This window comes from Molothrus ater, chromosome 30 (assembly GCF_012460135.2).
Source record: "Molothrus ater isolate BHLD 08-10-18 breed brown headed cowbird chromosome 30, BPBGC_Mater_1.1, whole genome shotgun sequence".
Classification (NCBI taxonomy): domain Eukaryota; kingdom Metazoa; phylum Chordata; class Aves; order Passeriformes; family Icteridae; genus Molothrus; species Molothrus ater.
Genome location: NC_050507.2, coordinates 98,344 through 125,147, shown reverse-complemented (window position 1 = coordinate 125,147; position 26,804 = coordinate 98,344). Strand labels below are relative to the sequence as shown.

Here is a 26,804-nt window from a genome sequence, read left to right as displayed (position 1 = left end):
AAAAAAGGCGGTGGTGGCGGAGGGGGGGTCCCCGGTGGGGTTGGGGGGGTCTCTGGATGGGGTTGGGCTCTGTGGTTTGGGAGGCTCCGGGCGGTCGAGCCCTCGGTGGCCGCCGGGCCGGGGTTTGGCTCCGGGACGAGGCTCCCTGCCCTGCTTGGCACTGGCCCACCCACGGCGAGCAGGGCTGGAGTTCTGGGGGAAACCCCGAAATCGGCGAATTTGGGTCGAGGCTTGGGGGGCTACATGGAGAGGTAGCGCTGCCACTCTAAATCCCCCCGGGAGCCACCCTGGGGACAGCTCTGGGTGGTGGCGCTGAGCTCCGGCCGCTCCATTGCCGCCTCCGTGCCTCAGTTTCCCCACCCTGTGTCCCCCTTTCCCTGGGGACAGCTGGGTCCTGGCCAGCCCGTGGCCACCGTGACTCACCCGGGGCTGGCACGGGACCTGCTGCCACCCCTGTCCCTGTCCCTGTCCCTGTCCCCCCGCGGGACCCTGGGTGCCAGCAGCTGCCCCCCCGCTCCGTGCTGGCACTGGAGTTCGTTTCCGCCTCCTGTTGCCTTTTTCCGTGGCTTTTTGGTTTTTTTTTTCAGGAAAAGCCCCAAACCAGGGCTGAGTGCATCAAAGGGCTGGCGGGAGCCCAGGGCAGGGGGAGGGGGAGCGCAGTGTGGTCCCCGCCAGCCCACAGCGCCCAAAATTGGGGTGTCCTCGGGGACACGTGGCCCCGCCGCGTGCCCGGTGCTGCCACGTGGGCCCAGGGATGTGGCCGGGGGGAAACTGAGGCACGGGGCTGTGCACACGCGTGTTCCCCTGCACACCATGTCCCTGGGAGTGGGGACACGGCTGCTGGGGACACGCGTGGGCAGGGTGAGGCTGGCAGGGGACAATCCTGCCAGGGCCCCCTGGCTGTCCCCTGGCTGTACCTGAGGCTGGGGACATGAGGAGGGACACGGGGACAGGGTCCTGGACACGGGGAGAGGCACAGGATGTGGCACTCCTGCCACCCCCAGAGAAGGGGGACACAGCGACCCTGAGCAGGCCTGTGTCCCCCCCGTGCCTCAGTTTCCCCTGGAGCCCTGCAGGGAGGGGGCAGCCGAGCACATCCCTGTGATGAAGCCGCCCGGCCTCAGCCGCAAAAGGGGGCCCGGCTCCACTCTCAATCCTTTTATTGCTTTTTTTTCCAGGGGGCAGGAGGGGCAGGCAGCTAAAAAAAGGCGGGGGGGGGACACGTTACATGAGCACTGATGAACCAGGCCGGGGGAGGGGGCAAACCCTGTCCCTGAGTGCGGGGGGCGAGGCGAGGGCTGGGGGCAAGAAGGGCTGGGGGAGGTGGAAGGGAAAACAGAGGGGGGTGGGTCTCACCTTGACACCCCCCCGTGAGCCCCAGAGCGCTCGGAGAGCCCCCCCATAATTTAAGACATAAATTAGAATGGCTAACGAGGAGCTGGGGAACTGAGGGGAAGGGGGCTTTGGGGGGAACAGCACCCCGTAATAAATATCCCCAGCGGCGAGGAGGAGGAGGAGGAGGAAGATGAAGGCGGAAAGGCTCAAATCTCCAACAAACTGCCGGCCTCGGGGCTGCCGCCGTCCTTGGCGGGCGAGGCGGGCCGGGGGGACGCGGGGGGCTGCTCGGCGCCGGGGGGCGGCTTGGGGGGGCCGGGGTCGGCGTGGGTCTTCTGGTGCTTGCTGAGGTGGTCGCTGCGGGTGAAGCGCTTGCTGCACAGCAGGCAGGTGAACTTCTTCTCGCGCGTGTGGGTCCGGACGTGGCGCTCCAGCTCGTCGGAGCGGGTGAAGCGCTTCCCGCAGAAGAGCCAGTTGCACACGAAGGGCCGCTCGCCCGTGTGCCAGCGCAGGTGCGCCTTCAGGTGCGAGGCTTTGCCGTACACCTTGCCGCAGCCCGGGATGTGGCAGCTGTGCACCGGCTTCCGCCGCGACCCCGCCGGGCCCCCGAGCCGCTCCAGCTCCTGGCAGTTGGGACAATCGCACGCCGGGCGTCCCCCCAAGGAGCCGCCCCGGGGACCCTTCGGGGCCTCGCCCGGCGCGGGTTTGGGGGCGGGGGGCGCCGCGGGGGCGTTGGTGTAAGGAGGGGGGTTCAGAGCGCCGAAATCGGAGCCGTAGGTGGGCAGAGGGGGGCTGAGGGCGGGCTGGCCCTGCAGCGAGCCCTGCAGCCCCTCGGCGCCCGCCGGCCCCCCCAGCCAGCCCCCGTTGGGGTGCACATCCCACCAGGACGGGGCGGCGGGCCCGGAGCCCCCCGGCAGCCCCCCGCCGATGCCGCCCTTGTACCAGGAGCCGTAGGGGTGCGGCATCTCCAGCGAGGGGTACACGCCGGGCAGGCACTCGCCCGGGGGGTGGCCCTTGGCCGCCACCACCACCGGGGCCCCCAGCACCTCCTGGGCGCCCGAGGGCGCGGGGAAAGGGTGCCCGAAGGGGCCGTAGTCGGGGCCGTAGGGGCCGGGGGAGGCCTGGGGGCTGGCGGACGGCGACAGCAGCCCCGGGGCGCTGGGGAAGGCGGCGGTGTAGGAGTCACCCATGGCTGTGGCTGTGGCGGCGGCGGCGCCCCGAGGAGTGGGGGGCGATGTCAGCGGGGGCTCGCTTCCATGGCACTTGGCAGCCTGTGGAAAAGGGGAACAGACCTTGAGGGTTCCGAGGGGCACCGTGTGCCACGGGGTGACCCGTCCTTGGGGTCAGCCCAGTTGGGATGTCAGCTGTATTGGGGTGTCAGCCCAATTGGGGTGTCAGCTGTATTGAGGTGTCAGCCCAGTTGGGGTGTCAGCCCAATTGGGGTGTCAGTCCCGCTGGGACATCCAGAGCACGCCCCACTCCCACAGTTCCCACCACCCCCAATGCTCCCAATCCCCTGTGCCTCAGTTTCCCCCCATAGAGTTGGGGCCACCCCATCACCCCCCAGCCCAGCATCCCCCCCAAAGGGGCTTCTGCGGGGGCTGCTGTGGGGTTGTGCTGGTGCCAGGGCCTCCCCCCACCCCCAATCTCGGCTCCTTCTGCCTTTATGGCTTTTTAATCGAATTATGCTGTGGCCTCCCCCTCCCCGGGTGACTTCCTCTGCTTTTATACCCGTCATGGCTTTCAGCTGCGCGGGCTGGCCCGGGGTGTCGTGAGCCGGCCCTCACCCCCATCACCCCCGCCATTCCCTTTATTTTAATTATTTTATTTTAAATTAATCTCTTCACCCACTTTGGTGCATTTCCACTTTAGCTTTTTTGTTTGTTTGGGAGTTTTTTTAGGGTGTTCCACCCTCGCCCCCCCCCTTTTTTTTTTCTTTTTTTTCCGTGGTTTTTGCGCCTATTTTTACGCCGGCCCCGGCCGTGGCCACAAGCGCGCTCCCGGTTTTCCAAGGATAACAAGGGCCAGGCCTGTGCCCCGGGAACGCTGCCCTGCCGCGAGAGCCGAGGTAATTAAAACCAGGGCGAGCGGCAAACGGAGGCGCACGCTTAAAATAGTGTCAAACTCCCATAAATCAGCTCCGCTTGCGCCGGGAAATTAAGGAGCAGGGAAGGAGCCCCGGGAGCTGCGGGCTGAGCACGGCACGAGGGTGACAGTCCTTTTGTGGCTGGCGTGGGGATCTTGACCCCTCCCATGTCCCCTCCCGGCCTGGGGAGGGGTCCGGCCCCTGCTCTGGGGGTCTCCAGTCCCAAATTCTGGGTCCCAAATTCCCAGTCTCTTGTCACTGACCACCAGTGTCCAGTTCTTGATGCTCAGTTCCAGTTCCCCATTCCCTGTCCCCTTGTCCCCCAGTGCCTGGTCCCTTAACTCCGCAGTTTCTTGGTCCCCAAACCCAGTCCTTGTCCCCAGTCCCAATCCCCAAACCCCATTCCTGGTCCCCAGTCCCCGGTCCCTAGCGCCAAGTGTCCCCACAGCCCTTGCTTCAGTTTCCCCCACCCTGTCAGTGCCACCCCCTGTCCCCTGAGCCCAAGGACACCTGGGCCTGGCTCCTGTGCAGTGGTGCTGTCCCCAGCCAGAGGGACAGCTCAGGGTGACAGTGGCACTCGTCACCATCCCCTGTCCCTGTTGCTCCTCTGGGGATGGCAGGGCAGTCCCTGCTGGGGCAGGGGACACGCGTGTCCCCCGGCACAGGGACCACAGGGGGATGCTCAGGGCCCACACAGGTCCCTGTCCTTGGGGGGTTCCCATATCCCAGGGGCCTCCCCCACCCTGGAGCGACTCTGCCACTCCCTGGGTCCCAAATCCCGGGGTCCCTGTCCCAGAGCAGGGATCCTCCAACCCAGAGCAAGGATCCCCCATCCTAAAGGGTCCCTGTCCCCCCCCATCCCAAAGGGAGATCCCCCATCCCAAAGTGCCCCTCTCCCTCGAGGAGATCCCCCATCCCAAAGGGTCCCTGTCCCAGAGCAGGGATCCCCATCCCAAAGGGGGATCCCCCATCCCAAGTGTCCCTGCCCCTCGAGGGGGATCCCCCATCCCAAAGTGTCCCTGTCCCTCGGGGGGATCCCGCACCCCATGTTCCTCTCTCCCGGGTCCCGGTCCCGGGGCAGTGTCCCCCATCCCGAAGGGTCCCGGGGGTCCTTACCGGGATGCCGGGGGTGGGTCCTGCCCGCGGGGGCGCCGCTGTCGCGCTGTCGCGGTGTGCCGCTGTCGCGGTGTGCCGCTGTCCCGGGATGCCGGTGTCCCGGGATGCCGGGGCTCGCTGCGGAGGGAGGGACGGACGGAGAGGGAGGGACAGGGAGGGACGGAGCGCCGCGGCCGCCGCCCGCCCCGCTGTGCCGCTGCGGCGGGGCTGGGCCGGGCCGGGACCGGGGCCGGGAGCGGGAGCCCGGCCCCGAACCGCCCCCAACCGGGGGGGCCGGGGGACCGCGGCGAGGGGGCAGGGGATGGGGAAGAGGAAAAGGAAAGGAGGAAGGAAAAGATGAGAGAGGGGAAAAGAAAGAGAAAAGGGGAGAGAAGAGAAAGGGGGGGGGGAAGAAGGGAATGGGGGAAAAGAACGAGGAATTGGAAGAGGGAAATAAGTTAGAGAGAAAAGGAGAGAAAGAAAAGAGATGAAGAAAGGAAAAGAGAGGAAAGGGGAAATTAAAAGCTAAAAAGGAAATTAAAAGGGAGGGAAGAGGAAAGAAAATTAAATAAGGAAATGGAAGAAAAATTAAAGAAAAAGTTAGGAAGGGAGGAAGATGAGGAGGCTGAGAGCTGGAAGAAGGAGGGGAGAGAGGGGACAGGGACCAGTGTGGGGAAAAGGAAAGAGAAGAGTGGGGAGAGGGAAAGGAGGGAAAAGGAAAGGAGAAGAGAGAGGAAATAAGAGGAGGGAAAGGGGAAGGGAAAGGAGAAAGAGGGGGGAAAGGGATGGACAGCAGGAAAAGGAGGAGGAAGGGGCTGAGAAGGGGAAGGGGATGAATAGGGAAAGGGATGGAGAGGAGAGAAGGAAAAAAGGAATAGATGGATGGAGAGGGGAAGGGGGACAAAGGGACAAAGGAGGACGGGACAGCTGGGGCGCCCAGAGGCTCGTGACCCCAGAAGGTGCCAGGATGGTGCTGAGATGGGGACGGTGCAGGAGGGGACAACTGATGGGGATGAGAGGGACGTGGGCTGGAGCTTCAGGAATGGGGTCAGAGGTGTGGGGATGGGGACAGGAGCTGGGAATGGAGCGGGGATGGGGCTGGAGGGACCAGGGATGGGGGTCAGAGCTGGGTTCTGAAGGAACAGAGCTAGGGACAGGGACAGGGGACATGTGCAGGGGGACAGGGACACACGTGGCTCTGGCGATGGGGCTGGGGACCCCCCTGTGCCTCAGTTTCCCCGCATGAAGGAATTGTTCCAACTGCTCTTTTACCCCCCTCCGCTCCCCTCCCTTTTTTTCGTTGTTTTACTCCCCCATCGTTCCCGTGTTCTCCTCGCTTCCCCCCTCGCCGTTTCCCCCGGCGGGGCCGGCCGGAGCCAGCGGGGCCCTTTCCCAGCCCTGAGTCAGGGCTTTCCGCTCCGCAGCCGCCGGCGCCGCCGAGGGCCACAACCACCGGCCCCCCCTCGCTGGGGCTTCCACTGCCCACAAACTGGGAGCAAACTGGGACGGCCACTCCAGCCCTCCTCCTCTCCTCCTCCTCCTCCTCCTCCTCCTCAGCCAGCCCGGCGTGGGCTGGGGGGGCACCCCATGGATTTTTGGGGGGTTTCACTCCCACCAGCTCCGGCTCGCTGGGGGTCCTGGCGCTGCCCGAGCGGCCGGGCTGGGCCGGGGGTGTCGGTTGGGGCGGGGGTCTCTCCCCGGCTCGGGGGCGGTGGGGACCCCCCCCGTGTGCCCCGGGACCCTTCAAAGCGCGGCGGGCGCGCGGGGGGGCGGCGGCGGGGGCTGATTACAGGGCGGCGCCGGGCTCGGCCGCCCACGGCCCCGCGGCCGCGCCGGGCCCCCGCAATTACCCGGTATTTATACCCGGCCGGACGCCGGGACCTCGCCAGCGCGGGGGGGACACGGAGCGGGGGGGCTCCGTCCCCGGGGGGCTCTGTCCCCGGGCAGCCGGCCAGCCACCGTCCGTCCGTCCGTCCGTCCATCCCTCCCTCCGTCCTCCTCTCCATCCCTCTTCTCATCTCTCCGTCCCTCCTCTGCCTCATTCACCCCATCCATCAGCCTGCTCAGGAACTGACACGAATCTGAGGGGGCTCAGCCCCGCTGTCCCAAATCTGGGGCAATCTCAGCCCCTCCATGACACGAGTTTGGGGGGTCTCAGCCCCCTGAGATGAGTCCGGGGGGTCTCAGCACGACAGAGGCTGCAGGGCTGGAGGTGTCCCTGTCCCCACGCCGGTTCCCAGGGCCAGGAACGCCTCCTGCCCAGCGCGGAGGTCCCGGCAGTGCTGTCCCCACGATCCCCGCAGTGACGGCGGCGGCACCGCAGCCCCTCGGGCTCGGGGGAGGAAGCGGAACCGGCCCGGGGTGACCCCCGCGCCCCCAAGCCCTCACCTGGCGCGGTGTCCCCCCGTGTCCCCCCCGGCCCGGCCTGGCCCGGCCCCGCCCGCCCTCTCCGGCCCCCGGATGTTTCCCTTGCGGTCGGAGGGCCCGAAATAGCGCAGCCCCCGCGCTGGGTGCGCCGGCCACGGCCGCCCACGGGCCCCGCGGGACCGGGGGGGCCGGGGGAGGCTCCGAGGGCTCGGAACGGGGCTGAGCTCCCCCCCAGCACCATCCACCGATGTTCGGAGCCCCCCCAGCATCACAGAGATCCCCCCACCAAGGTGGGGGACAGGGAGGGTCCGCGGGGCAGGAGGAGCCGGGGGACGTGTGGGGACACGGGGGCGGATGGGAGCCAGGGACCTGCAGGGACGCAGGGGCACCCGGAATGGGGCTGGGGGCTTCCCACCCACGGGGAAGCCAGGCCAGGGTGGCCCCAGGGCTGAGCTGCGCCCACGGCCCCGGTGTTTCCTCCCACCCTTTAATTATCCCGGAATTATCCCTGGAAATAACCGCGGGGCCCGGGGGGGCACACGGGCAGCGAGACCGGACGGACCCCGGCGGGGACAGATGGACCCTGGGCCGGCCGGACAGAGCCCGCGGGACAGCGGTGCCCCTGGGGGGACACGGGGGGCCGTGGGGGGACAGAGGTGACCGCTGGGGGACAGGGTGGTCCGTGTTCCCCCCGTGTCCCCCCCGCCATGTGGCTCCCATTGCGCTGCGGTGCCGCAGCCACATCAGAGCGGCGGCAGCGGCAGCGGCGGGGGCGGCACCGGGGCCCGACCACCTCCTCCGGGGGCCCGACCCCCCCTCCGGCTGCTGAACGACCCCCCCAAGCTGCCACCGTGCCCCGTGTCCCCTCCAAACTGCCAAAGACCCCCCTCATGCAAATCTGGGGTACCCCACGTGCCCCCCAAGCCCAGGGACCACCGCAAATTGTCCTGGGACCCCCCTCCCCACCAAAAGCTGCCAGGGTCCCCCCGGGCCCTGTGACCCCCCCCGGACCCCCCGCCCGCCGCTGTCCCCGGGCCGGTCCGCCCTGGCTCGCGCCGCGCTGCATTTCTGCGGTTCCCAACCCAAAATTGCTGGGAGTCGCCCGGCGTCGCCCTGATTCCTCCGCGGCCGCGACCTGCCGGGGGAGGGACCCAGAGGGACAATCGGGGGGTGGCAGCGGGGGTGGGGCACCCCAGGCTGCCTCCCCCCCCAGCTCGCCCCAGCGCTCCCGGTTTGCCCCCAGTCCAAGGCTGAGGGTTCCTCTGTCCCTGTCCCGTGTCCCCACTGGGAGGTGGGGACAGGAACATGGATGGGGGCAGGACAGGCTTGGGGACAGCAGCAGAGGGAGCAGGGACAGTGACAGAGCTGGGGACACGGGACAGGACAACACCCTGATGTGAGCACCCCAGGGACAGGACACGGTTGAGGACAGGGTTGGGGACAGAACAGGGCAGGGATGGGGGCACTATTGGGACAGGACAGGGCGGCTTAGGAGATACTGTTGGGGACAAGACAGGACTGGGGACACTGCTAGGGACACTTTTGGGGGCAGGACAGGGTCGGTGACAGTGTTAGTGCCAGGGCAGGACTGGTGACAGGGTCCCGCCGTGGCAGGGAGACAGGACACTGTCGTGACAGTCGGTGCCCGGGTCCCGCCGTGGCGGGTGACAGGACACTGTCGGTGACACTGTCGGTGACACTGTCAGTGACAGTCGGTGCCATCGGTGCCCGGGTCCCGCCGTGGCGCCCCCGCCAGGCGGCAGCAAAGCCGCGGGCCCGGGAGTGGCACCGCCCGGCCGCGACCACCGGGGGGCGCCCGGGGACACTGAGGAGGGGTCCCACACGACCTCATGGACAGTAAGGGGTTAATTGGGGGAGGTCTCGTAGGGGGAAATGAGAGGTTAATTGGGGGTGTTAATTGGGGGAGTCCTGATGGGGCTTTGGGTGCTGATGGTGGGGGTCACTGGAGGGGACAAGGACCCTGCTGGGACTAACGGGGTGAGGGGGCTTAAACGGGGGGGTCTAACGGGGGCAGGTCCTGCCGTGCCCCCCTCGACCTGCCCAGCCCAGCGCAGACCCCGGGGCTCAGGGCGGTGACAGGACCAGGACACTCCCGGTGTCCCCTAGCCCTGGGGCAGGGCCTGCTGGGCCCTTTTGCCCCCAGGTGCCACCACTGCAGGTGACAAGGGGACACTGAGAGACCCCAAGGGTCTAGAGGGAGCAGGACAAGGACGGGGGGGACAGGGCAGGGTCAGGACAGGGACAGGATGGGGACAGAACAGGGACAGGCTGTCCCCAAGCCTCATCGGGTGCGGGGGCGAGGCCGCGGGGCCTTCCCGGGCTGTGGGGCGGGAATTGGGCCGAAAACACCGGGAAAGGGGAGGGTCACGGACGGGGGTGCGGTTCTGATGCTGGAAAGCGAAACGAACGCCACTGCGTGTCCGTTGCTGTCCCTTCCCTGGAGTGTCGCTGGCCGCGGTCCCCGTTCGCCCCCAAACCGCTTGTTTTGATGTGAAATGAAGGATTTGGCCCCAAACCCGCCAATCCCGCAACGCCCCCAAACACCCCAAGCCGCGTTCCCGGAGCAAGGGCAGCCCGGGCGCCCCGCTGTGGCCCCTGCTGTGTCGGGTCAGGGCTGGGCGATGTCGTGACAGGGCTCTGGGAGTGTTCACACCGCGCCGCGGGCCCGTGAGGACGTGTCGCACCGCCATGGCGGCTGTCGCGACACGGCCGAGCCGGCTTGCGGCATGGAGCGGGGACTCAGGGAGGGAAGAGCCGCACGTAACCCGCGGTACCGAGGGCGAGGGAAGCCCCGGAGTGCCCGGGGTAGCCCGGCCGGCTATGAGGGAGTCAACCCAACATGGCGCCGGCTCCGCCATTCGCCGCGCCGTCCCCCCAAGGGCGCAGCCCGGCCGCTGGCCCCGCCTTCCCGCGGCGCCCATTGGCTCGTTTGAGACCGACCGGCGCGCTGATTGGCACCGAGCCGCGCCGCGGCTGCCGCCTCCGCGCTGGGATTAGTCGTTGATACCATCAATATCCGCTCCTCTCCCGCCTCGCGGCGCGGCCCGCACAGCCGGTTGGTGCTGGACGCTGCCAGTTTCCGCCACGCACCGCCTCCCGCGCCCCATTGGCGGCGCCGCACGTTCATCACGCCGCGGCCCGCGCCGCCGCGGCCGCGCCCATACGGGGTCTCCCTGCGAGCCCGCGCGGGCGCCGATTGGCTGAGCCGCCGCCCGCCCCCTCCCCCCCGCGCCCCCATTGGCCACCTCCCCGCCGCGCTCCCCCTCCCCCACGGGGCGGGGCGCCGGGGGCGGGGCCCGCCAGCCCTCCTCTCCCCCCGCGCCGCGCCGCCCTCTCTTCCCATTGGCCTCGCCGCCCGTCGCTCTGCGGCCCGCGCGGCGCCCATTGGCTGCGGGGGCGGCGGGGGCGGGGCGCGGGGCTGCGGCCGCGGCGCGCGGCCCCTCCCTCGGCAGCCCCTCGGCGGCACCGGCGGGTTCGGCCGCTCGCCCGCCCGCGCCCCCGCCCCGCCCCGCGCGCCCGGCCCGGCCCCGGCACCATGAGCGGTAAGGACGGGGCCGGGGCCGAGCGCCGCGCGGGGCCCCGGGCACACGCAGAGGCGGCGGCGCCCGCCCGCTCGGAGGGGCCAGAGGCGGCCCCGCCCCGCCGGGCCGGGCCCCGCCGGGCCGGGCCTCGCCGCGCCGCGCCGGGGGGACCTGCCGGGGGAGGGACCCGGGGGAGGGGGGAAGGCCTCGGGGGAGGGACCGGCGGCCGCGTCGGGCAGGGCTGGAGCGGAGGAGGGGGCGGCGGGGAGTGATGGGGAGGCCCCGGGAATCGGGGCTGGGGGCGGCGGGGGGGGGGGGCGAGATCCCGGGGGATCGGGCGCGGAGATGGCGGGGGAGGCCGGGGGGTGGGCGGCTGTGAGCGCAGGCACCGGGGGGCTTTCCCCCGTTCCCGGGCACGGCGCCCTGCGGGGGCGGATGCGGGGCCCGGGGGCGGGGGGGCCGTGCGGGAGGGCCGTGGGAAGGAGCGAGTGGGCGCGGGGCGCTCCGCGTCCCCTGCCCGGGGCAGCCCCCGGTGCGGGGCGCTGGGGCTGAGGGCAGGAGCGGGGGGCGCAGGATGAGGCCGGCGGAGGATGAGGAGGCTCCTGAGCGCTGGGGGAGGAAGGACTCGGTGGGAGCGGGGACCCCACCCGCGCCGGGGGGTGGCGGGAGGGGCAGCCCCGGGCAGGGGAGCCCGCGGGCCGGACCCGCGCGGGGGAATCCCGGGGTGGATCTGCGGGAGGTGCGTGCCCCGCGCCGCGGGCAGGGCGAGGGGGAGGCCCGGGGAGCACCTCGGCGGGGGCCAGGGAGTGTCCCGGGCGGCCGGGGAGGAGCCGCGCCTGGAGTAGGGCCGGGTCCTCCCCTCCTGTCCCGCTGCCAGCTCCTCCTTGGCAGCTCCCCGCTCCTCGCAGCCCCTTCCCGGCTGCGCCAGGAGCACACGGGCCCCCCAGAGCCAGCCCGCCGTGTATCCTCCGGGCCCTTGCCGAGCCTCGTGCCGCTGCCCTGCCCCAAAATGTCCCTAACCGGGGCTGTCACTTCCCTCCCGCGCAGACCAAGAGAGCACCGAGGAGATGTCGGCTGTGAAGCCCGACAAGGGCGAAGGCGACGCCAGCAGCACGAGCAGCGCCGGCGGTGGGGAGGCCCAGGTGAGCGGGGGGAGGATCGGCTCCGCTGGCCCCGGGGATCCCGTGGCAAAGTCCAGGCCCGGGCCGAGCAGTTTGCTGGGCCCAGGCGAGTGTTTCAGCAGGGCAGGAAGAGGAGGGTGAGCGCTGCCAAGCAGCGCCCGTGGCTTCCCCTCCTCCCGGCTCTCCTCGGAAACACGCAGTTCCCCTGCTCCCCTGACACCACGGCCCCCCTGGCCCTTGTCCAGCTCGGGGAGCCCAGGAATAAGCCTCCTTCCTGGGGGTTTGTCCTGCCTCAGGGGGATTCCCCGCCTTCGGGGTGGAGGAGCCCTCTCCTCTCTTAGCTTTCCCAGGCAGGCTCCCTCCCAAAAGGCTTTTCCATGTGGGTTCAGGCTGTCCCGGCCTGACAGCCTTGTGCCTGGCAGTTGTATTTTTCCGGCTGTGGGTGGGTTCGTTCAGGAAGGAGTGTTTATCTTTTCCGAGTACGCTCCTCCCTGTTTTCTCTTATTAAGTTTTTTTTTTTTGTTTCCCGGTTTGGTTTTTTTTCCTCACTCCGGGCCTGCCCCTCGGGCCTCCTCCCACCCCCCGTAACTCGTAACTCCTCCTCTCTCGTCCCCAGGAGTCACAGCCGTCCCCCCTGGCCCTGCTGGCAGCCACCTGCAGCCGCATCGAGTCTCCCAATGAGAACTCCAACAGCTCCCAGGGCCAGCAGGGTGGGAGCGGCGAACTGGACCTGAACGCGGCTGCCGCCCAGCTCACCCAGTCGGCCAACGGCTGGCAGATCATCTCGGCGGGCTCCAGCACCCCCACGGGCTCCAAGGAGCCGGGCAGCAACGGCAGCAACGGCGGCGACGCCTCCAAGAGCCGCCCGGTCAGCACCGGGCCCTACGTGGTCACCTCGGCATCCGGGCTGCAGAACCAGCAGGTGCTGACGGGCCTGCCGGGCGTCATCCCCAACATCCAGTACCAGGTGATCCCCCAGTTCCAGACCATCGACGGGCAGCAGCTGCAGTTTGCCACCACCCCGGCGCAGGTGAACGTGCAGCAAGATGCCTCGGGGCAGCTGCAGATCATCCCCGGCTCCAACCAGCAGATCATCACCAGCCGCGCGGGCGGCAGCAACCTCATCGCCATGCCCAACCTGCTGCAGCAGGCCGTGCCCATCCAGGGCGTGGGGCTGGCCAACAACAGCCTCTCCGGGCAGACCCAGTATGTGGCCAACGTGCCCGTGGCCCTGAACGGCAACATCACCCTGCTGCCGGTCAACAGCGTGGCCGCCAGCCTGGCCCCCACGTCCCAGACGGGCACCCTGAGCAGCTCGGGCTCGCCGGACAGCAGCTCCCAGCCAGCCACTTCGGGGGCTGCCAGCAGCTCGGCCAGCACGGCCACGTCCCAGGCCAGCTCGGGCGCCTTCTTCACCAACGCCAACAGCTACTCCACCACCACCACCACCAGTAACGTGGGCGTCATGAATTTCTCCACCAGTGCCACGGTGGGCACCAACGTGCAGGCACAGACGCCCCAGAGGGCCAGCAGCGTCCCCAGCTCGGACTCTCTGCAGACCCCGGTGTCGGGGGTGGCCCTGCAGCCGGGCCAGCAGAAGGAGGGCGATCAGAGTCAACAGTCACAGCAGCAGCAGCAGCAGATCCTGATCCAGCCGCAGCTGGTCCAAGGAGGGCAGACAATCCAGGCCCTCCAGACCACCCCGCTGTCTGGCCAGACCTTTGCCACTCAAGCCATCTCCCAAGACACCTTGCAGAACCTGCAGCTCCAAGCCGTGCCCAACTCCGGGCCCATCATCATCCGCACGCCCACGGTGGGTCCCAACGGGCAGGTGAGCTGGCAGACCATCCAGCTGCAGAACCTGCAGGTGCAGAACCCGCAGGCGCAGACAATCACGCTGGCCCCCATGCAGGGCGTGTCGCTGGGCCAGACGGGCAGCACCAGCACCACGCTGACCCCCATCGCCTCCCTGCCCAGCGGCACCGTCACCGTCAACGCCGCCCAGCTCTCCTCCGTGCCGGGCCTCCAGACTATTAACCTCAGTGCCTTGGGAGCGTCCGGGATCCAGGTGCACCAGCTGCAGGGGCTGCCCCTGGCCATCGCCAACGCCCCCGGTGAGTGCTCGGCTCCCCGGGAAGGAGGAACGCTGGGCCCGGCCCGGCCGGGCGTGGTTGGTGTCAAATGGTGTTGGTGGCCGGGGTGGGGCTTGCGCTGTCACGGAGTATGTTGATCACCAGAAGACACTAAAGGTCTTTTTGGGGAGTTTAAGTCTGGAAATAAAGGGAGGAGGTGGCAGTGGGGGGAAAGAGGAGAGGAAAGGGGACACCTGGTTTTGTGCCACTGTCCCGCTCTGGAGGCCACCCAGGAGCCTCGGGTCAGGGCTGGGCTCAGGACCCGCGTGCAGCTCAGCTCCTTGGCTGGGCCCGTAAGGAGTCATGGCCATAAAACACAGGGATTAACTGAAAAGCCCAAGAAAACAAACAGAGTCACGGAGCCGCGGGGGATTTCCTCCCAGGGGCGGAAGAAAGGGCTCATTAAGTGTCTGGGTGCGGGACAGCGTGACCCCTGCGTGGCCCAGCCGGTCCCGTGGGCGCGGGCACCCTGCTCAGGTCCCCAGGGATCCACGGGCACCCTGCTCCGGTCCCCAGGGATCCACCCCACCGTGTCCCCCAGCCTGGGAAAAGCAGGATATGGAGTGTGGGAGCTGAGCTGGAGCCTGCTCAGCTTCTGCCGCGGAAGGGATCGGCTCTGGGAACGCTCTCCACTTGCTTTTCCACTGTTTTGCTTGGGGTTTTTTTCCGGGTTTTTTTTTTTGTGTTCTGGCTCTGGCTAAAAGGGGCTGTTGCTGGATTTAGTCACAGTTGAGAGGCAGCAGAAAATGTTGCTCAATCCAGCCCGAGCTTCCCTCTCGCGAGAGGCGGCGGCTGCTCCCCCGGGCTTGTTTTGCAGCATTATTTTGGGCTGTTGCTACAGCAGCTTGGCTCGCAGGCAGGCCACGGGTCACTCTAGCCTGGGGATTAGCCTGATCCTTGGATTTCCCCGCACGCAGGGACCCGCGGGGGCTCCCGCAGGCGGGGCTGGCACTGGGGGGACCCGTGTGTGACCCGCGGGGTGTGCAGGGTCCCCTCCCCTGCAGCCATCCCCGCACCAGGGGTGGCTCCTGCCCAGCCAGGGCTCCTTCCTCGGTGCTCCCGGGCTCCTTCCAGGCTCGTTCCTCGGTGCTCCCGGGCTCCTTCCTTGTTTTGAAGGCGCTGGAGAAAGGCATGGGCGAGCCCAGTTCCTGTATTCGTGCCTGGCTCTGCCCTCGGAGGTGGAACAGGGAGGAACGTTCTAGAGACCACCCATGCAACCGCCTCCTCCTCCTCCTCTTTCTCCTCCTCCTCCTCTCCTTTTTTTTAGCTCAGCAGCTCTCAGCCCTTGATCTGCCGTGGAGAATTCCCCGCCAGCAGCAGCAGCAGCAGCAGCAGCAGCGGGGCCTCCTGGCTCTGTCCCCAGCCCCAAGTGACGCTGGCACTGTCACTGTCACATGGGGACATTTTGAGAGAAAAGCCAGAGCGAGGTTCAGGGCGGTTTTCTGGGGAGCCCCAGCTCGGTGGGATGGTCCGGGAGGCTCCTGGGGTGAAATGGGGAGAGCTGTGGCCAGCACGGAGCTGCCTGGCGCCCATCCAGGGGCAGGGTTTGACTCCAGCTTTTCCCTGGCCGTGTCCCTCAGACGTGGCAATGGGTCCCTTTGTGCCCCCAGCCCTCTCCAAGGGGTGCTGAGCCCCCCCAAGCCCGCGCCCCTCCGGATCCCAGCTCTCCCGTGGGAATTTGAGGGAGGGGTTTGTTCCCGACGCTCCCCAAATCCCTGAGAGTTTTCCAAGCCTCCACGTGTGCTGGAATTTTCTGCTCCAGGCAAGGAGTTGGGAAGGGTTTTTGGAGCAGGAAAAGCTCCTCTGCTTCCGGGGGAGGCAGATGGAAAATGAGCCCTGGCTGGGGAGGGGACTGGGGCTGGTTTTCTGTGGGTTTGTGTTCCTGGGGAAGGAGGAGGCGCCCAGCCAGGGCTGTGCTGGCCCCAGCTGCCACCTGGGCTGGCAGCACTGCGTGTCCTGCCCCTTCCAGAGCTCAGCCCGGCCTCCTGGGGGTTCTGTGTCCCCTCCTGAACCCCATGGATGGGGGGCTGTGCCTCCCAGCCCCTCGGGTCTGTTGCCAATGAGGTTTTCTCCTGATTTTTGACAGGGGAAAAATCCCTCAGGAGAAAACAACGTCTGAAAACGTCTTTAAAACTCGTATTTTTTTCTTCCTGGGTGGGATGCAGAGCCTGTGCAGGGCTGACTCTGTGTTAGGGCTGTTTCCTCCTCCTCCCTGGCCGGGCTGGGAAGGAGCAGAGGCAGGGGCAGGTCTGTGGCCGCCAGGGGTGGCATGTGGGCAAACAGGCCCTTCCACTGGCTCTGCCCCGGCGAGGGCACCCCAGGGCCAGGGAGGGGGAATTTCCTCAGCTGGCAGCACCCCAAAACCCCCCCGGAGGGTCTGAGAGCCACCTCAGCGTCACCCCAGCCCGCCCAGGGAGGGGACATCCTGTGTGAGGGAGATGATGGTGGGGGCACTTTGTGACATCGCAGTTTCTCTTCCTCTTTTGCCCTGGGGAGGGACTGTTGTGAGCTCGGTGTCCTTACAGGGGCTCTGTCCCCATGTCCTTGCCCCTGGCAGAGCCCTGCTGTCCCCACGTCCCTGTCCCAGCCCTACCTGGCTGAGGAATGTGCTGGCTAAACCACCAGCGAGGTCAGCACTGGAATTAAACCCCCTCGTTTTTGGGGCACTCAAGAGATATCCCTCCTTTTGGGATGTTTGATTCCAGGGCTGGATGGAGCTGTTGGGTGGGATTGGGGTTTTCTGGGCAGCACGAGCTCCCTTCCAGCTCCTTGGGTGGAGGCTGTGGGGGAATTGGGCGGTCAGGACCATCCCTGGTGGGCACAGGGCAACGTGTGCCACGCACCCCTCCCGGCTCCCTGCTCCCGCTCGGCCCTTCCAGGGCCCGTCCCGGAGTCGGGCCTGGGGCACAAAGCCCTGATTGTGTCCTGTTTGCTGGTTTTTAAGGGCAGCTTTGTAGCAGGGCCCGGATGAGGCATCCCCATGGCGCGGGGAGGGGAGAAGGGAGCCGAGCCCGCCCGTGACGTGCGGCCCTTGTTTGTCTCACCGCAGCCGTGACATCACGGCACAAACCAGCACATTGTGAAACTTCCTGCTCTGAATCCCAGCCAGGCTGGACTTCACATCCCCTCTGGGTTCCTGGGCTGGCCTCCATCTGTGTCCTTCCCTGGGGACTGACACAAACCCCAGAGAGCCCCGGCTTCGCCTGGGAGAAGGGGAGCGATCCCGGCAGGGCCTGCGTTGTGTCCGCTTTGTCCGGGTGAGGTTGTGCCCCACACAAAGTCCCGTGAGGGGGACACCCTGTGGGTGCTGGGCCCCATGGGGCAGCCCTGCTGCTCGTCCTGTTCCTGTCCCTGCTGCTGCTCCAGGCCAGGCTCGGCGGGGCTGGGAAGGGCTGGCGGCCGCGCCGGTCGGACGGGTCGGGCGCGCGGCACCCGCCCCGGGACTCCTCCCGGGACAGGTCCCGGCTCCAGACCCATCTGCCGGGCCCTGATCTGCCTCTCTCTTTTATCTGGGCCAGCCCCAGCCCTGCTGGAGCCCCGTCCTTATCACCCCACGCAGGAGACTCGTCCTGGCTCCCGGCTTTGGGGGAGTTTCCGCGTGGCTCCTTTCCAGAGCGTGGGCTCCCACCTCAGCCCGGCTGGCAGCCTCCAGACGGCTCCTCATCCCCTCCTGCCCCATCCCAGGATGCCTGGGTTAGATCCTGGGGCTGATACAGGCATCAGTTCCTCCTTGGGATCAAAGCCCTGGGATCTGTGGCTCAGGAAAGCTTCCACTTTGATTGCTGTGAGGGAGAGTGCACAGAGGCTCCGGTGAGGTGGGAGGCGCCTGCTGGGGTTCCCCACCTGGGGAATTGCCCTTCCCTGTCTCAGCCGGGCATTTTCCTCCTTCCACACGGGGATTTCTGCCTGAATGGCAGGGCTGCTTTGGTGGGAGCTGCCTGTGCTGCAGGGTGAGCTGCTCTGGGTGCTTTCACCCCAGCCAAGGCAGGAGCAGAGGCTTCATCCCAGTGTTGTGACAATTCAGGCAGGGATTTGAAGGGCAGAGGGGCTCAGTCTGTCAGTCTGCAGCACAACAGAGGCATTTGGCAAGTCCTGGGGGATTCAGGGATCTGGCAAAGGGGATGATGAGGTGATTCCCTGCCTCAGCTCTGTCCCCTTTTACAGCCCACCTCACTCATTCCATCGGCTCATCCCAATCTGTCCCCTCTCCAAAGGAAGGGTCGCTCATCCTGGTGCACAGAAGCCTCCAGCAATTACAGGAGCTGCCCAAGGAGTGGCTTCTGGAGTCATCAGAGTCCAAATTAAAGCCCAGTTACTCACTGGGCTGCAGGCTTCCAGCCTGCCCCATCCCCTGGTTCCCTCTCCACGGCCCCGATCTCCAAGGAATTGCTGAGCCAGAGCTTGGCTCATTTACATGGATGAGCTCCTGGTGCAGATTAACTCGTTTGGCAAACCAGGGAGGGAATCAGATGGGAAAAAACCAAGGGGACATCGTTCCAAAGCCACTTTGTCCCTTTGTGCAGCTCTTTGGTGTGTCTGGAGCAGCTGGGGTTTGTTCTGGGCAGGGCAGTGACCCCAAAAACCGGGCAGGAAATGGGAAGAACTCGCGTTGTGAGCTAGAAAATTTGGATTTTGGAGGTATTTTCCAGAACACACCCAGAGAGGTTGGTGCTGCGTGTCCCCAGGTTTTGCTTTTCTTTCTTTTCACCTGAAAACTTCCTCGTGCCAGGAAACCACATCGTGCCAGCTCTCCCCCCTGAGCCTCTGCCCGGCACAGCTGCCAGAGGTGCAGAGTTTGCACAATCAGCCCTGGCTTGTTGGCTTTGGGTTTTATTTCCTGCTCTTCCCCTGAAAATGAACACGGGGTCTGTTCCCCTGCTGAGGTTGGCCAGGGTGGGTGTGAGAGCCGCTCTCTCCTCCCTGCTGGGCATTTCTCACCTCCTGGTAGTTTGCTAAATAAAGCAAACAAGCCCCAGCTTTTTCCTGCACAAGGAGCCCCTTGTCTGCAGAGGATCCCCAAGCCAAGATTCCGGGGTTTGGGGTTTTTTAGGGGGACACCAGAAACTGCCCCGTTCCTGGGGGGTCTCAGAGGCTGCTGGCGGAGCCGGGCCAGGGGCAGCTCCCCTCTCCCAAAATCCCTCTTTTTGCCTTCCCAAAATCCCTCTTTTTTCCAGGCTTCTTCCAGAGATTTAACCTCCTCTTGCTCTATTAATAATGTATTTTTGAGGGCTTTGCTGACCCCAGTGTGGAGCCTCCGGGGAAGCTTTAGTCTTAGCAGGGATGTGTATTAGCGGGGGATAATAAACGTGAATTATCCTCTCCTCCACTTTTCTCCTGAACCTGTCATATCCCAGGGATTTCAGAGCTCCTGATTGGGGTGGGATGATCCCTGCAGGGCCAGGATCTGCTGCCCTGGATTTATACCTCACTGAGAGGAGGCCACAGATCGCCAGCAGCAGGATTTGGGTTTGTTCCCCAGTGCCCAAAGGCCAGAAAACGCCGTGTAGGCTTTTGCCTTTTGGAGGATTGGAGCCATTCCATTCCAAGGCATCCTGGCTGGATTCTCCCCCTCCCTGGTGTATTTCTGGGGAAAGAACTTGTGTTTTCTCCTGGTTTGGGATTTTTTTGGGGGGGAGAGAAGTTGTGTTTTCTCTTGGCTTTTTTTTTTTCTTTTTTTTTTTTTTTCTTGCTTTTATTTTTTTTATTTCCCCAGCAGCTCTTCCCATCCGGGGAAATCTCTAATCCGTGGCTGGAGCACAAAGCTGTTGGCGCAGGCTTAGGGAGCTTAAAAACCCCTCGCAGGCTGGCTGCGTGCAGGGCTGTGCCTGCAGACACGTCACAGGAGCTGCAGGGAGGGCCTGGGGAGCTCCTGAAACGCTCGGCCTGGCAGGGAGCTCGGCAATGTGGCACCGAGGGCCGGCCTTCAAACGGTGTCACCTCTGGAGGGGACAGCGATCCCGTGCTGCCAGGGGTGAGGGCAGGGCCCGGGGGCTGGTCCTGGATGGATGGATGAAGGGACGGTCCTGGGGATATACCTGGGGTTTGTGTGCCAGGTGACAGCCCCGGTGACAGCCCCGGTGACAGCCCCCGGTGACAACCCCCAGTGACAGCCCCCGGTAACAGCCCCCGGTGACAGCCCCCGGTGACAGCCCCTGGAGACAGCCCCGGTGACAGCCCCCAATGACAGCCCCGGTAACAGCCCCCGGTAACAGCCCCCGGTAACAGCCCCGGTAACAGCCCCGGTGACAACCCCCGGTGACAGCCCTGGTGACAGCCCCCGGTGACAGCCCCGGTAACAGCCCCGGTGACAGCCCCTGGAGACAGCCCCTGGAGACAGCCCCCGGTGACAACCCCCGGTGACAGCCCCGGTGACAACCCCCAGTGACAACCCCCGGTGACAGCCCCCGGGTGACAGCCCCAGTGACAGCCCCTGGAGACAGCCCCGGTGACAGCCCCGGTAACAGCCCCCAGTGACAGCCCCCGGTGACAGCCCCTGGTAACAGCCCCGGTGACAGCCCCGGTAACAGCCCCCGGTGACAGCCCGGCTGCTCCTGCCCTGTCCCCAGTGTGACAAGGCCGGGCTCTGCCCCTGGGGGTGCTTGAAGCGTTCCCTGACATTCCCGGACAGGCCAGCCCTGCCTTTTCCAGGGAATCTGGATCTCTGTGGGCTGGGGGGCAGCAAACCTCCCAGCCTGCTCCTGCCTCTTCTCCCAGGTCACAGGCAAACGGCCTCAGGCTGTGCTGGGAAGCTTCAGCTTGGATTCTAGGGAAGATTTCTTCACTTTCCTGGTGGCTCCTGAGCCCCAGGGACCCGTTCTGGTGGCTCCTGAGCCCCAGGGACCTGTTCTGGTGGCTCCTGAGCCCCAGGGACCCGTTCTGGTGGCTCCTGAGCCCCAGGGATCCGTTCTGGTGGCTCCTGTCCCTCGTGGAGCTTTGCCCAGGCTGACAAAGCTGGCACCGGCACCAGCAGGGACTGGGGAGGTTGTTCCTGCCAGGAATTCTTCCTCATTCCCAGCACCGTCTCCGGGTTGTGAAACTCCCTCCTGGCACCTCCAGGAGTGCCCAGCCTGTGCCTCATGGGGGATTTGAAATTTATCCTTCTCCAACCCCCCTGGCTCCTGCCTCGGAGCTCCTATGGGGAAACCTGGGATTGTAAAGGAAATTTCCCTGCTTGGCCGAGGCGCTGCTCTCAGCAGGGCTTCCCAGAAGGATCGTGGGCTGGGCTTTGGGAATGCCAGCTTTGGAAAGTGCAGTGAGTGACCAGCAGTCCCAGGACACCCCCACTGACCTTCCTGTCGCCTCCTCCTCACTGGAGCTGCTGGAAACAGCACCAGGAAAAGCCACAGATGGGATTTTTGGGAGTAATTCCAGCCTGGGGCTTCATTTCCCAGCCTTGGGAGAGCAACTCTGGAATGAGATAAAACCCCAGGTGTGCTCGTCTCAAACCTGACACACTCAGGTCACAGAAATCGGATTCCTCGTGAGGAAATTGTTGGGGAAAAGATGAATTTGTCTCAAACCTGCCGCATTCAGGTGACAGCATGTCCTTCCTGTGAGGAAATTGGGGGGAAAAAGGCGGATTTGGGTCTGGAATCACAGCCCCTGGAAATAAATTAAAGACCTGGACCAAAATGGGGGAAATGTGGGAGATCCGGGGGCTGGGGAGGCCAGGGAGAGCCCCAGGCTGGGGAATGTCAGGAAGGCCGAGGGAGAAGGATGGGGTTGACCTTTGGCAGAGGAGACCCTGGTGTCCAGGTGAGGAGCCTGCTGTAACCTGTTCCTTGCCTCGCAGGTGAGCACGGGGCCCAGCTGGGGCTGCACGGCGGCAGCGGGGACGGGCTGGGCGACGAGAGCGCGGCCGTGGAGGAGGGGGAGACCAGCCCCGACCCCCAGCCCCAGCAGGGCCGGAAAACACGGAGGGAAGCCTGCACCTGTCCCTACTGCAAGGAAGGAGAGGGCAGGTGAGGCTGCTGCCCGCGGCTCCGCCACCGGGAGCACCCCCAGGGGCCTCGATTTGTGGAGTTATTTGGGTTGGGAAGGGTCCCTCAATCATCAGCTCCAGCTGCTCCCCCAGCCCTGGCAAGGCCACCCGTGTCCCCAAGTGCCACATGCACGGGGCCACCTGGGCACCCCCAGGTCCTTTCCCAGCTTTCCAGCCCCAATTCCCCGTGTCCCATGGGGCTGTTGTGGGCCAGGGGCAGGACCTGGCACTCCACCGGGCTGAGCCTCACCCCAAACCCATCGATCCCACGGGTGGGTCCCATCCCAGTCCAGCAGCTCCACCCCCCCAGGCCGTATCCCCTGAAATTGCCTCAGGTTTAACCCTTTTCTTCCTGCAGGAGCTCTGGGGATCCAGGCAAGAAGAAGCAGCACATCTGCCACGTGCCAGGCTGCGGGAAGGTGTACGGGAAGACGTCTCACCTGCGGGCGCACCTGCGGTGGCACACGGGGGAGAGGCCCTTCATCTGCACCTGGGTGCTGTGCGGGAAGCGCTTCACCCGCTCCGACGAGCTGCAGCGGCACAAGCGCACGCACACAGGTGGGGCTGGGGGCTCTGGGGGGCTGCTCTGGCTCGCGGGGCAGCCTCAGGGATCCGTGGGGCTGAAATTCCACGTTGGAAGAGCTCAGGCGTTCGGCCTTGAGCTCTTGGGGCTGAGAGCCCCTCCAGGGCCTGAGCATTCTTACAGGGGAGGAACCTTTTCTCAAGGTCCCAAACTATTCCCAAAATTCCAGCCTCCTGAGAGGTTGGCTTTGAGCTCTTGGGGCTGAGAGCCCCTCCAGGGCCCAAGCATTCTCGTGGGGAGGAGCCTTTCCCCAAAATTCCAGCGTCCTGGAGCGTTGGCACTCAGGTCTTCCCCTCTCACAGAGGGCAGGAACCTCTTCCCAAATCCCAGCCTTTTCCCCTCCGTCCCTCACGGCCCCGTCCCTCCCCCAGGAGAGAAGAAGTTCGCCTGCCCGGAGTGCCCCAAGCGCTTCATGCGCAGCGACCACCTCTCCAAGCACATCAAGACCCACCAGAACAAGAAGGGAGGCGCCGCCAGCGTGGCCATGAACGTCTCGGCCGTCCCCATGGACACGGCGGCCTCGGCCGAGGGCAACGGCGGCGCCACGCCCTCGGCGCTGATCGCCACCAACATGGTGGCCATGGAGGCCATCTGCCCCGAGGGCATCGCCCGCCTGGCCAGCAGCGGCATCAACGTCATGCAGGTGGCCGACCTGCAGTCCATCAACATCAGCGGCAACGGCTTCTGAGGCTTCCGAGGCTTCTGCGCGCGGGGACGGCGCCTCCAGCGCGGCCCGGCCGCCACCTCCACCTGAAGGCCAGAGCTATATATATATATATTTTTTAATTTCGGCTTGATTTTTTTCCCCCCCCCCTTTTTTTTTGTCCCTTTTCCCCTCCCCTCCTGCCTCCCCGACCCGAGGTCCCTTGGCGTCATCATGCCTCGGTCCTTTTAGCAAAAAAAAAAGGCAAAAAAAAACCCAAAAAAACCCAACGATAGAAATACCAACAAAACAATACAAAAAAAAAAAAAAAAACCAACACAAAAAAACAAAAAAGCAAAGAAAAAAAAAAAAACAAAAAAAAAAAGAAGAGAAAAGATTCTATATTATTATTATATATATAAAAATATAAAATGTGTTCGTTTGAGAGAGGAGAGATGTTGCTGTGACCATGGCGTGGTCCCTTTGATGCCTTATCCTGGAGCAGGTCGGCCCCTCTGGGGCGCGCCGGACGATGCCCGAGCTCCCCTTCCCTCCCCAGGTCCCATTTCCCATCAGACCCCCCGACCCCTCCCGGGCTGTCGGCGCTTTGCTTTGAGGTGACTCTGTAATTCCTTTGGCATTCTCGGGGGGAGATCCCGCTGGATTTTTCACCCTTGGACTCCCACTGCCCTCCCCTGCCTTGGCAGGTGTTGTTTTTATTTTTTTTTCTTGGATCTTGGTTTTTTCCAGCCGTTTTCTTGGCAAGGCTCCCTGTCCTGTGGGAGTGGAGTTGCTCCATGGGAAGGTCGTGGACAGAGGGGCTGGGACGCAGCCCTGGGGGGACAACTGGAGCCTCCTCGGGGGGGAAAGTTGATTTTTTTTATTACAGCCAGCATTGGAATTAATAATAATTATAGTAATAATCGGGAAAAAGGAGAATCTGCGGAGCTCAGCCGATCTGGAGCGAGGGGGAAGCACCGCAGGGACACGAGGGACACTCGAGGGTTTTGTTGTGGCACCGCTGGAGGTGGCTCCTGACAAAAAAAAAGGGTGCTGGAAATAGGGACAGTTTGGAGAAAAAACCCCCAAAAAGGGTTTTGCAGGATCCCGCTCCTCCCGCCGGGGGAGGGCTCGGTTCTTTCCGTTCTTCCTCCCACACCCTCCTCTTCCTGCCCCGGCCGCATCCCGGCTGCCCTGCCGGGCTCATCCCCAGCCGGGGCTGGGGGGCGCAGGGAGTGGATCCCCAAAAGGAAACCTGGGATTGTTCCCAGGCGCAGCCTTGGGGTGAGCCCAGCAGGGCCTGAGCGGGGCAGGAGCCCAGGAGGGGACCCAGAACTTCCCTGCTCCCATTTTGGGGTTGGTGCAGAGGGGAGCCCCCCCCGGGATGGCCGCTGATCCATGAATCCCCCCTGCCCCGGGGCATCCATCCCCACCTTCCCGGGGCATCCATCCCCACCTGCCCCGGGCTGTTCTCACCTGCCCCAGGGCATCCATCCCCACCTTCCCGGGCCATCCCCACCTGCCCCAGGGCATCCATCCCCACCTTCCCGGGCCATCCATCCCCACCTTCCCGGGCCATCCATCCCCACCTGCCCCAGGGCATCCATCCCCACCTGCCCCGGGCTGTTCTCACCTGCCCCAGGGCATCCATCCCCACCTTCCCGGGGCATCCATCCCCACCTGCCCCGGGGCATCCATCCCCACCTGCCCCGGGCTGTTCTCACCTGCCCCAGGGCATCCATCCCCACCTGCCCCAGGGCATCCATCCCCACATGCCCCAGGGCATCCATCCCCACCTGCCCCGGGCTGTTCTCACCTGCCCCGGGGCATCCATCCCCACCTGCCCCGGGGCATCCATCCCCACCTGCCCCAGGGCATCCATCCCCACCTGCCCCAGGGCATCCATCCCCACCTGCCCCGGGCTGTTCTCACCTGCCCCGGGCCATCCATCCCCACCCGCCCCGGGCTGTTCTCACCTCTCCGGGCCGTTCCCGGGGGCATTGGAGCTGCTGTCCTCGCCAGGGCAGGTGGAGAGCAGCCGCCCCGCAGCCCCTCAGTGCTTCCTTGTCCCGCTCCCCGTTGTCCCGGGAGAAGCTGCAGCCGAGCCAGGAGCCCGGGGAGGAGCCGGAGTCCCTGGGGCCAGCAGGAGCTGCCCCGGCTGCCCCATCTCCATTCCGAGCTTTGTCCCACTCGCTCGGCAGCTCCGGGAGCCGGCGGGAAGCAGGAATCTTGTTTTGATTTGGGGGGGGGTTTTTTTGTAAAAAAACACGCAAAAAAAAGGAAAGGCAGCAGAAGCTCCCCGGGGAGGGGGCGCAGGGCCTGGCCCCCCCAGCCCCCCCCGGCTCTCTCTCTCGATATCTATTTTTGCATTTGTATATTTTTATATAGGAAACTTTAAGCATTTGTATTTTAATAACCCTGTGAAGCACTATGAGCTCCCCCGGACCCCCCCCCAGCCCGAAATCCACAAAGGATTGGGACAAAAACCAGGAGGTTTCTTAATTTAATGGTCAATTTGGTGATTTTACCCCCGCCCCGACGCCCCCCGAGCCTAGCTCTGTCCCCAGAGGGGATCAAGTGCCAAACCCCACCCCGGCTCCGGCGTTGGGACGTCCCTGGCGTGTCCCGTCCCGGTGATGTCCCCGGTGTCCCCTCCCTGCGCATGGATTGTCCCCAGGGAGCTCGGCTTTCCCATGGAAACGCAGCCGCGAGGGAGGGGGACCCCAGGGACCCCCGGGGGGCTCTCTCAGAGCCTGGGCTGCTCCCCTGCGGTGTTTTGGGGGGATCAGAGCATTTTGGGGGGATCAGAGCATTTTGGGGGGATCAGAGCATTTTGGGGGGGGGGTCCACACCACCAGCGCTGCTCCCAGTGCCGGGGGGGGGTGGGGGTGCAGCTGGATCCTCCCCCCGCCCCCATTTTGGCTCTGTCGGCACCGGGGTCCCCACCCTGCTCCCGGCACCCCCAACCCTCCCCCAGCGGCCCCCAAAGCCCCCCGGCCATTCCTGGGACACAAAACACAAACGTGCCTTGACAAGGGGGGGCCAGGCTGGGGACGAGCCCCCCCTGCTCCGCTCCCACGTCCCACAGAGGGTCCGGGGGGGCTCTGGGGGCTGCCCCCATGCCCCGGCTCCAATCCACTGTCACCCCTCCATTCCAGGGGGCCGGGGCCGGTTCTCTATGCAGCGGGGGGGTCCTGGGGGGTCCAGCCCCCCCAAACTGGCAATAATTCTCTCCCTGTTTGATCTCGTCCCGTCTCTGTTGTTTTAATTTAGGGAAGGGGAGGGGAGGGGGGGTTGGTTTTTACAAATCCGGTGGCTGATGTCATAAACCTCCCCCCCCAAAGGCGATTTTTTTGGGGGGGAGGGGGTGGTGGATGATTGGTTTTTTTTGGGTCCCAAAGTGCTATTTTTTTGTACAAAAAGACTTAGATGAAACTGTTAGTTTTGGGGGGCTCCTTTGTAAATGGGGAACGACGAGTTCTTTTTGTAATAAACACGAGTCGCTGGCGTTGTCTGGAAGTCTGAGGGGGGGTCCCTTGTGGGGCACGGCCGGTTTTTGGGGGGGTGGCAGAGGGGACAGGGGACACTGAGCCCCTTTTGGGGGGTCACAGGCTGGTTTTGGGGGGTGGCAGAGGGGACAGGGGACACTGAGCCCCTTTTGGGGGGTCACAGGCCGGTTTTGGGGGGTGGCAGAGGGGACAGGGGGACACTGAGCCCCTTTTGGGGGATCACAGGCCGGTTTTGGGAGTGGCAGAGGGGACAGGGGACACTGAGCTCCGTTTGGGTGACGCAGGGCAGGGGGCCAGGCTTGGCTGCCCCCCTCCCCAGACACCCCGGCTCTCTCCTCCCTGATGCGGGGGCAGCACCTTCCTCCTCCTCCTCCTCCTCCTTCTCCTTTTCTTCCTCCTCCTGCTGCTCC

The 26,804-nt window shown here is 65.3% G+C and overlaps 3 protein-coding genes across 16 annotated transcripts; 2 read left to right on the top strand and 1 right to left on the bottom strand.

The window, feature by feature from the left end:
* Window positions 1-1,217: 1,217 nt before the first annotated feature.
* Window positions 1,218-4,670, bottom strand: SP7 (Sp7 transcription factor). The gene is made up of 2 exons (XM_036399976.2): window positions 4,538-4,670; window positions 1,218-2,606 (listed from the first exon to the last, which is right to left on the bottom strand). Exon 2 carries the CDS (start codon window positions 2,523-2,525, stop codon window positions 1,542-1,544), a length of 984 nt encoding a protein of 327 aa, XP_036255869.1. The 5' UTR covers window positions 2,526-2,606; window positions 4,538-4,670; the 3' UTR covers window positions 1,218-1,541.
* Window positions 4,671-10,367: 5,697 nt separating this feature from the next.
* On the top strand, window positions 10,368-26,404 carry SP1 (Sp1 transcription factor). Of its 2 annotated transcripts, none has more exons than XM_036399840.2 (6): window positions 10,368-10,446; window positions 11,473-11,567; window positions 12,163-13,660; window positions 21,471-21,639; window positions 22,018-22,217; window positions 22,614-26,404. In XM_036399840.2, the coding sequence occupies exons 1-6, from the start codon at window positions 10,440-10,442 to the stop codon at window positions 22,928-22,930; spliced, it is 2,286 nt and encodes a 761-aa protein (XP_036255733.1). In that variant the 5' UTR covers window positions 10,368-10,439; the 3' UTR covers window positions 22,931-26,404. The 2 variants fall into 2 exon arrangements, with proteins under 2 accessions (XP_036255733.1, XP_036255734.1); XM_036399841.2 differs by lacking the exon at window positions 10,368-10,446 and adding an exon at window positions 10,821-11,053.
* Window positions 24,284-26,404, top strand: LOC129046987 (splicing factor 3A subunit 2-like). 13 transcript variants are annotated; one of them, XM_054517701.1, is made up of 3 exons: window positions 24,284-24,428; window positions 24,475-24,633; window positions 24,682-26,404. In XM_054517701.1, the coding sequence occupies exons 1-3, from the start codon at window positions 24,284-24,286 to the stop codon at window positions 25,281-25,283; spliced, it is 906 nt and encodes a 301-aa protein (XP_054373676.1). In that variant the 3' UTR covers window positions 25,284-26,404. The 13 variants fall into 13 exon arrangements, with proteins under 13 accessions (XP_054373676.1, XP_054373677.1, XP_054373674.1 ...); XM_054517702.1 differs by having other exon boundaries at window positions 24,284-24,451; window positions 24,499-24,542; window positions 24,590-26,404; XM_054517699.1 differs by having other exon boundaries at window positions 24,284-24,451; window positions 24,499-24,565; window positions 24,610-26,404.
* Window positions 26,405-26,804: the final 400 nt, after the last annotated feature.

Excerpts from the sequence above, each read along its gene's own strand:
- SP7 (XM_036399976.2), bottom strand. The coding sequence starts at position 2,525 with ATGGGTGACTCCTACACCGCCGCCTTCCCCAGCGCCCCGGGGCTGCTG.
- SP1 (XM_036399840.2), top strand. Across the intron at positions 11,568-12,162 it reads CCGGCGGTGGGGAGGCCCAG|GAGTCACAGCCGTCCCCCCT; the intron begins GTGAGCGGGGGG and ends TCTCGTCCCCAG. Across the intron at positions 21,640-22,017 it reads TGCAAGGAAGGAGAGGGCAG|GAGCTCTGGGGATCCAGGCA; the intron begins GTGAGGCTGCTG and ends TTCTTCCTGCAG.
- LOC129046987 (XM_054517690.1), top strand. The coding sequence starts at position 24,284 with ATGAATCCCCCCTGCCCCGGGGCATCCATCCCCACCTTCCCGGGGCAT. Across the intron at positions 24,429-24,474 it reads CCCAGGGCATCCATCCCCAC|CTGCCCCAGGGCATCCATCC; the intron begins CTTCCCGGGCCA and ends ATCCATCCCCAC.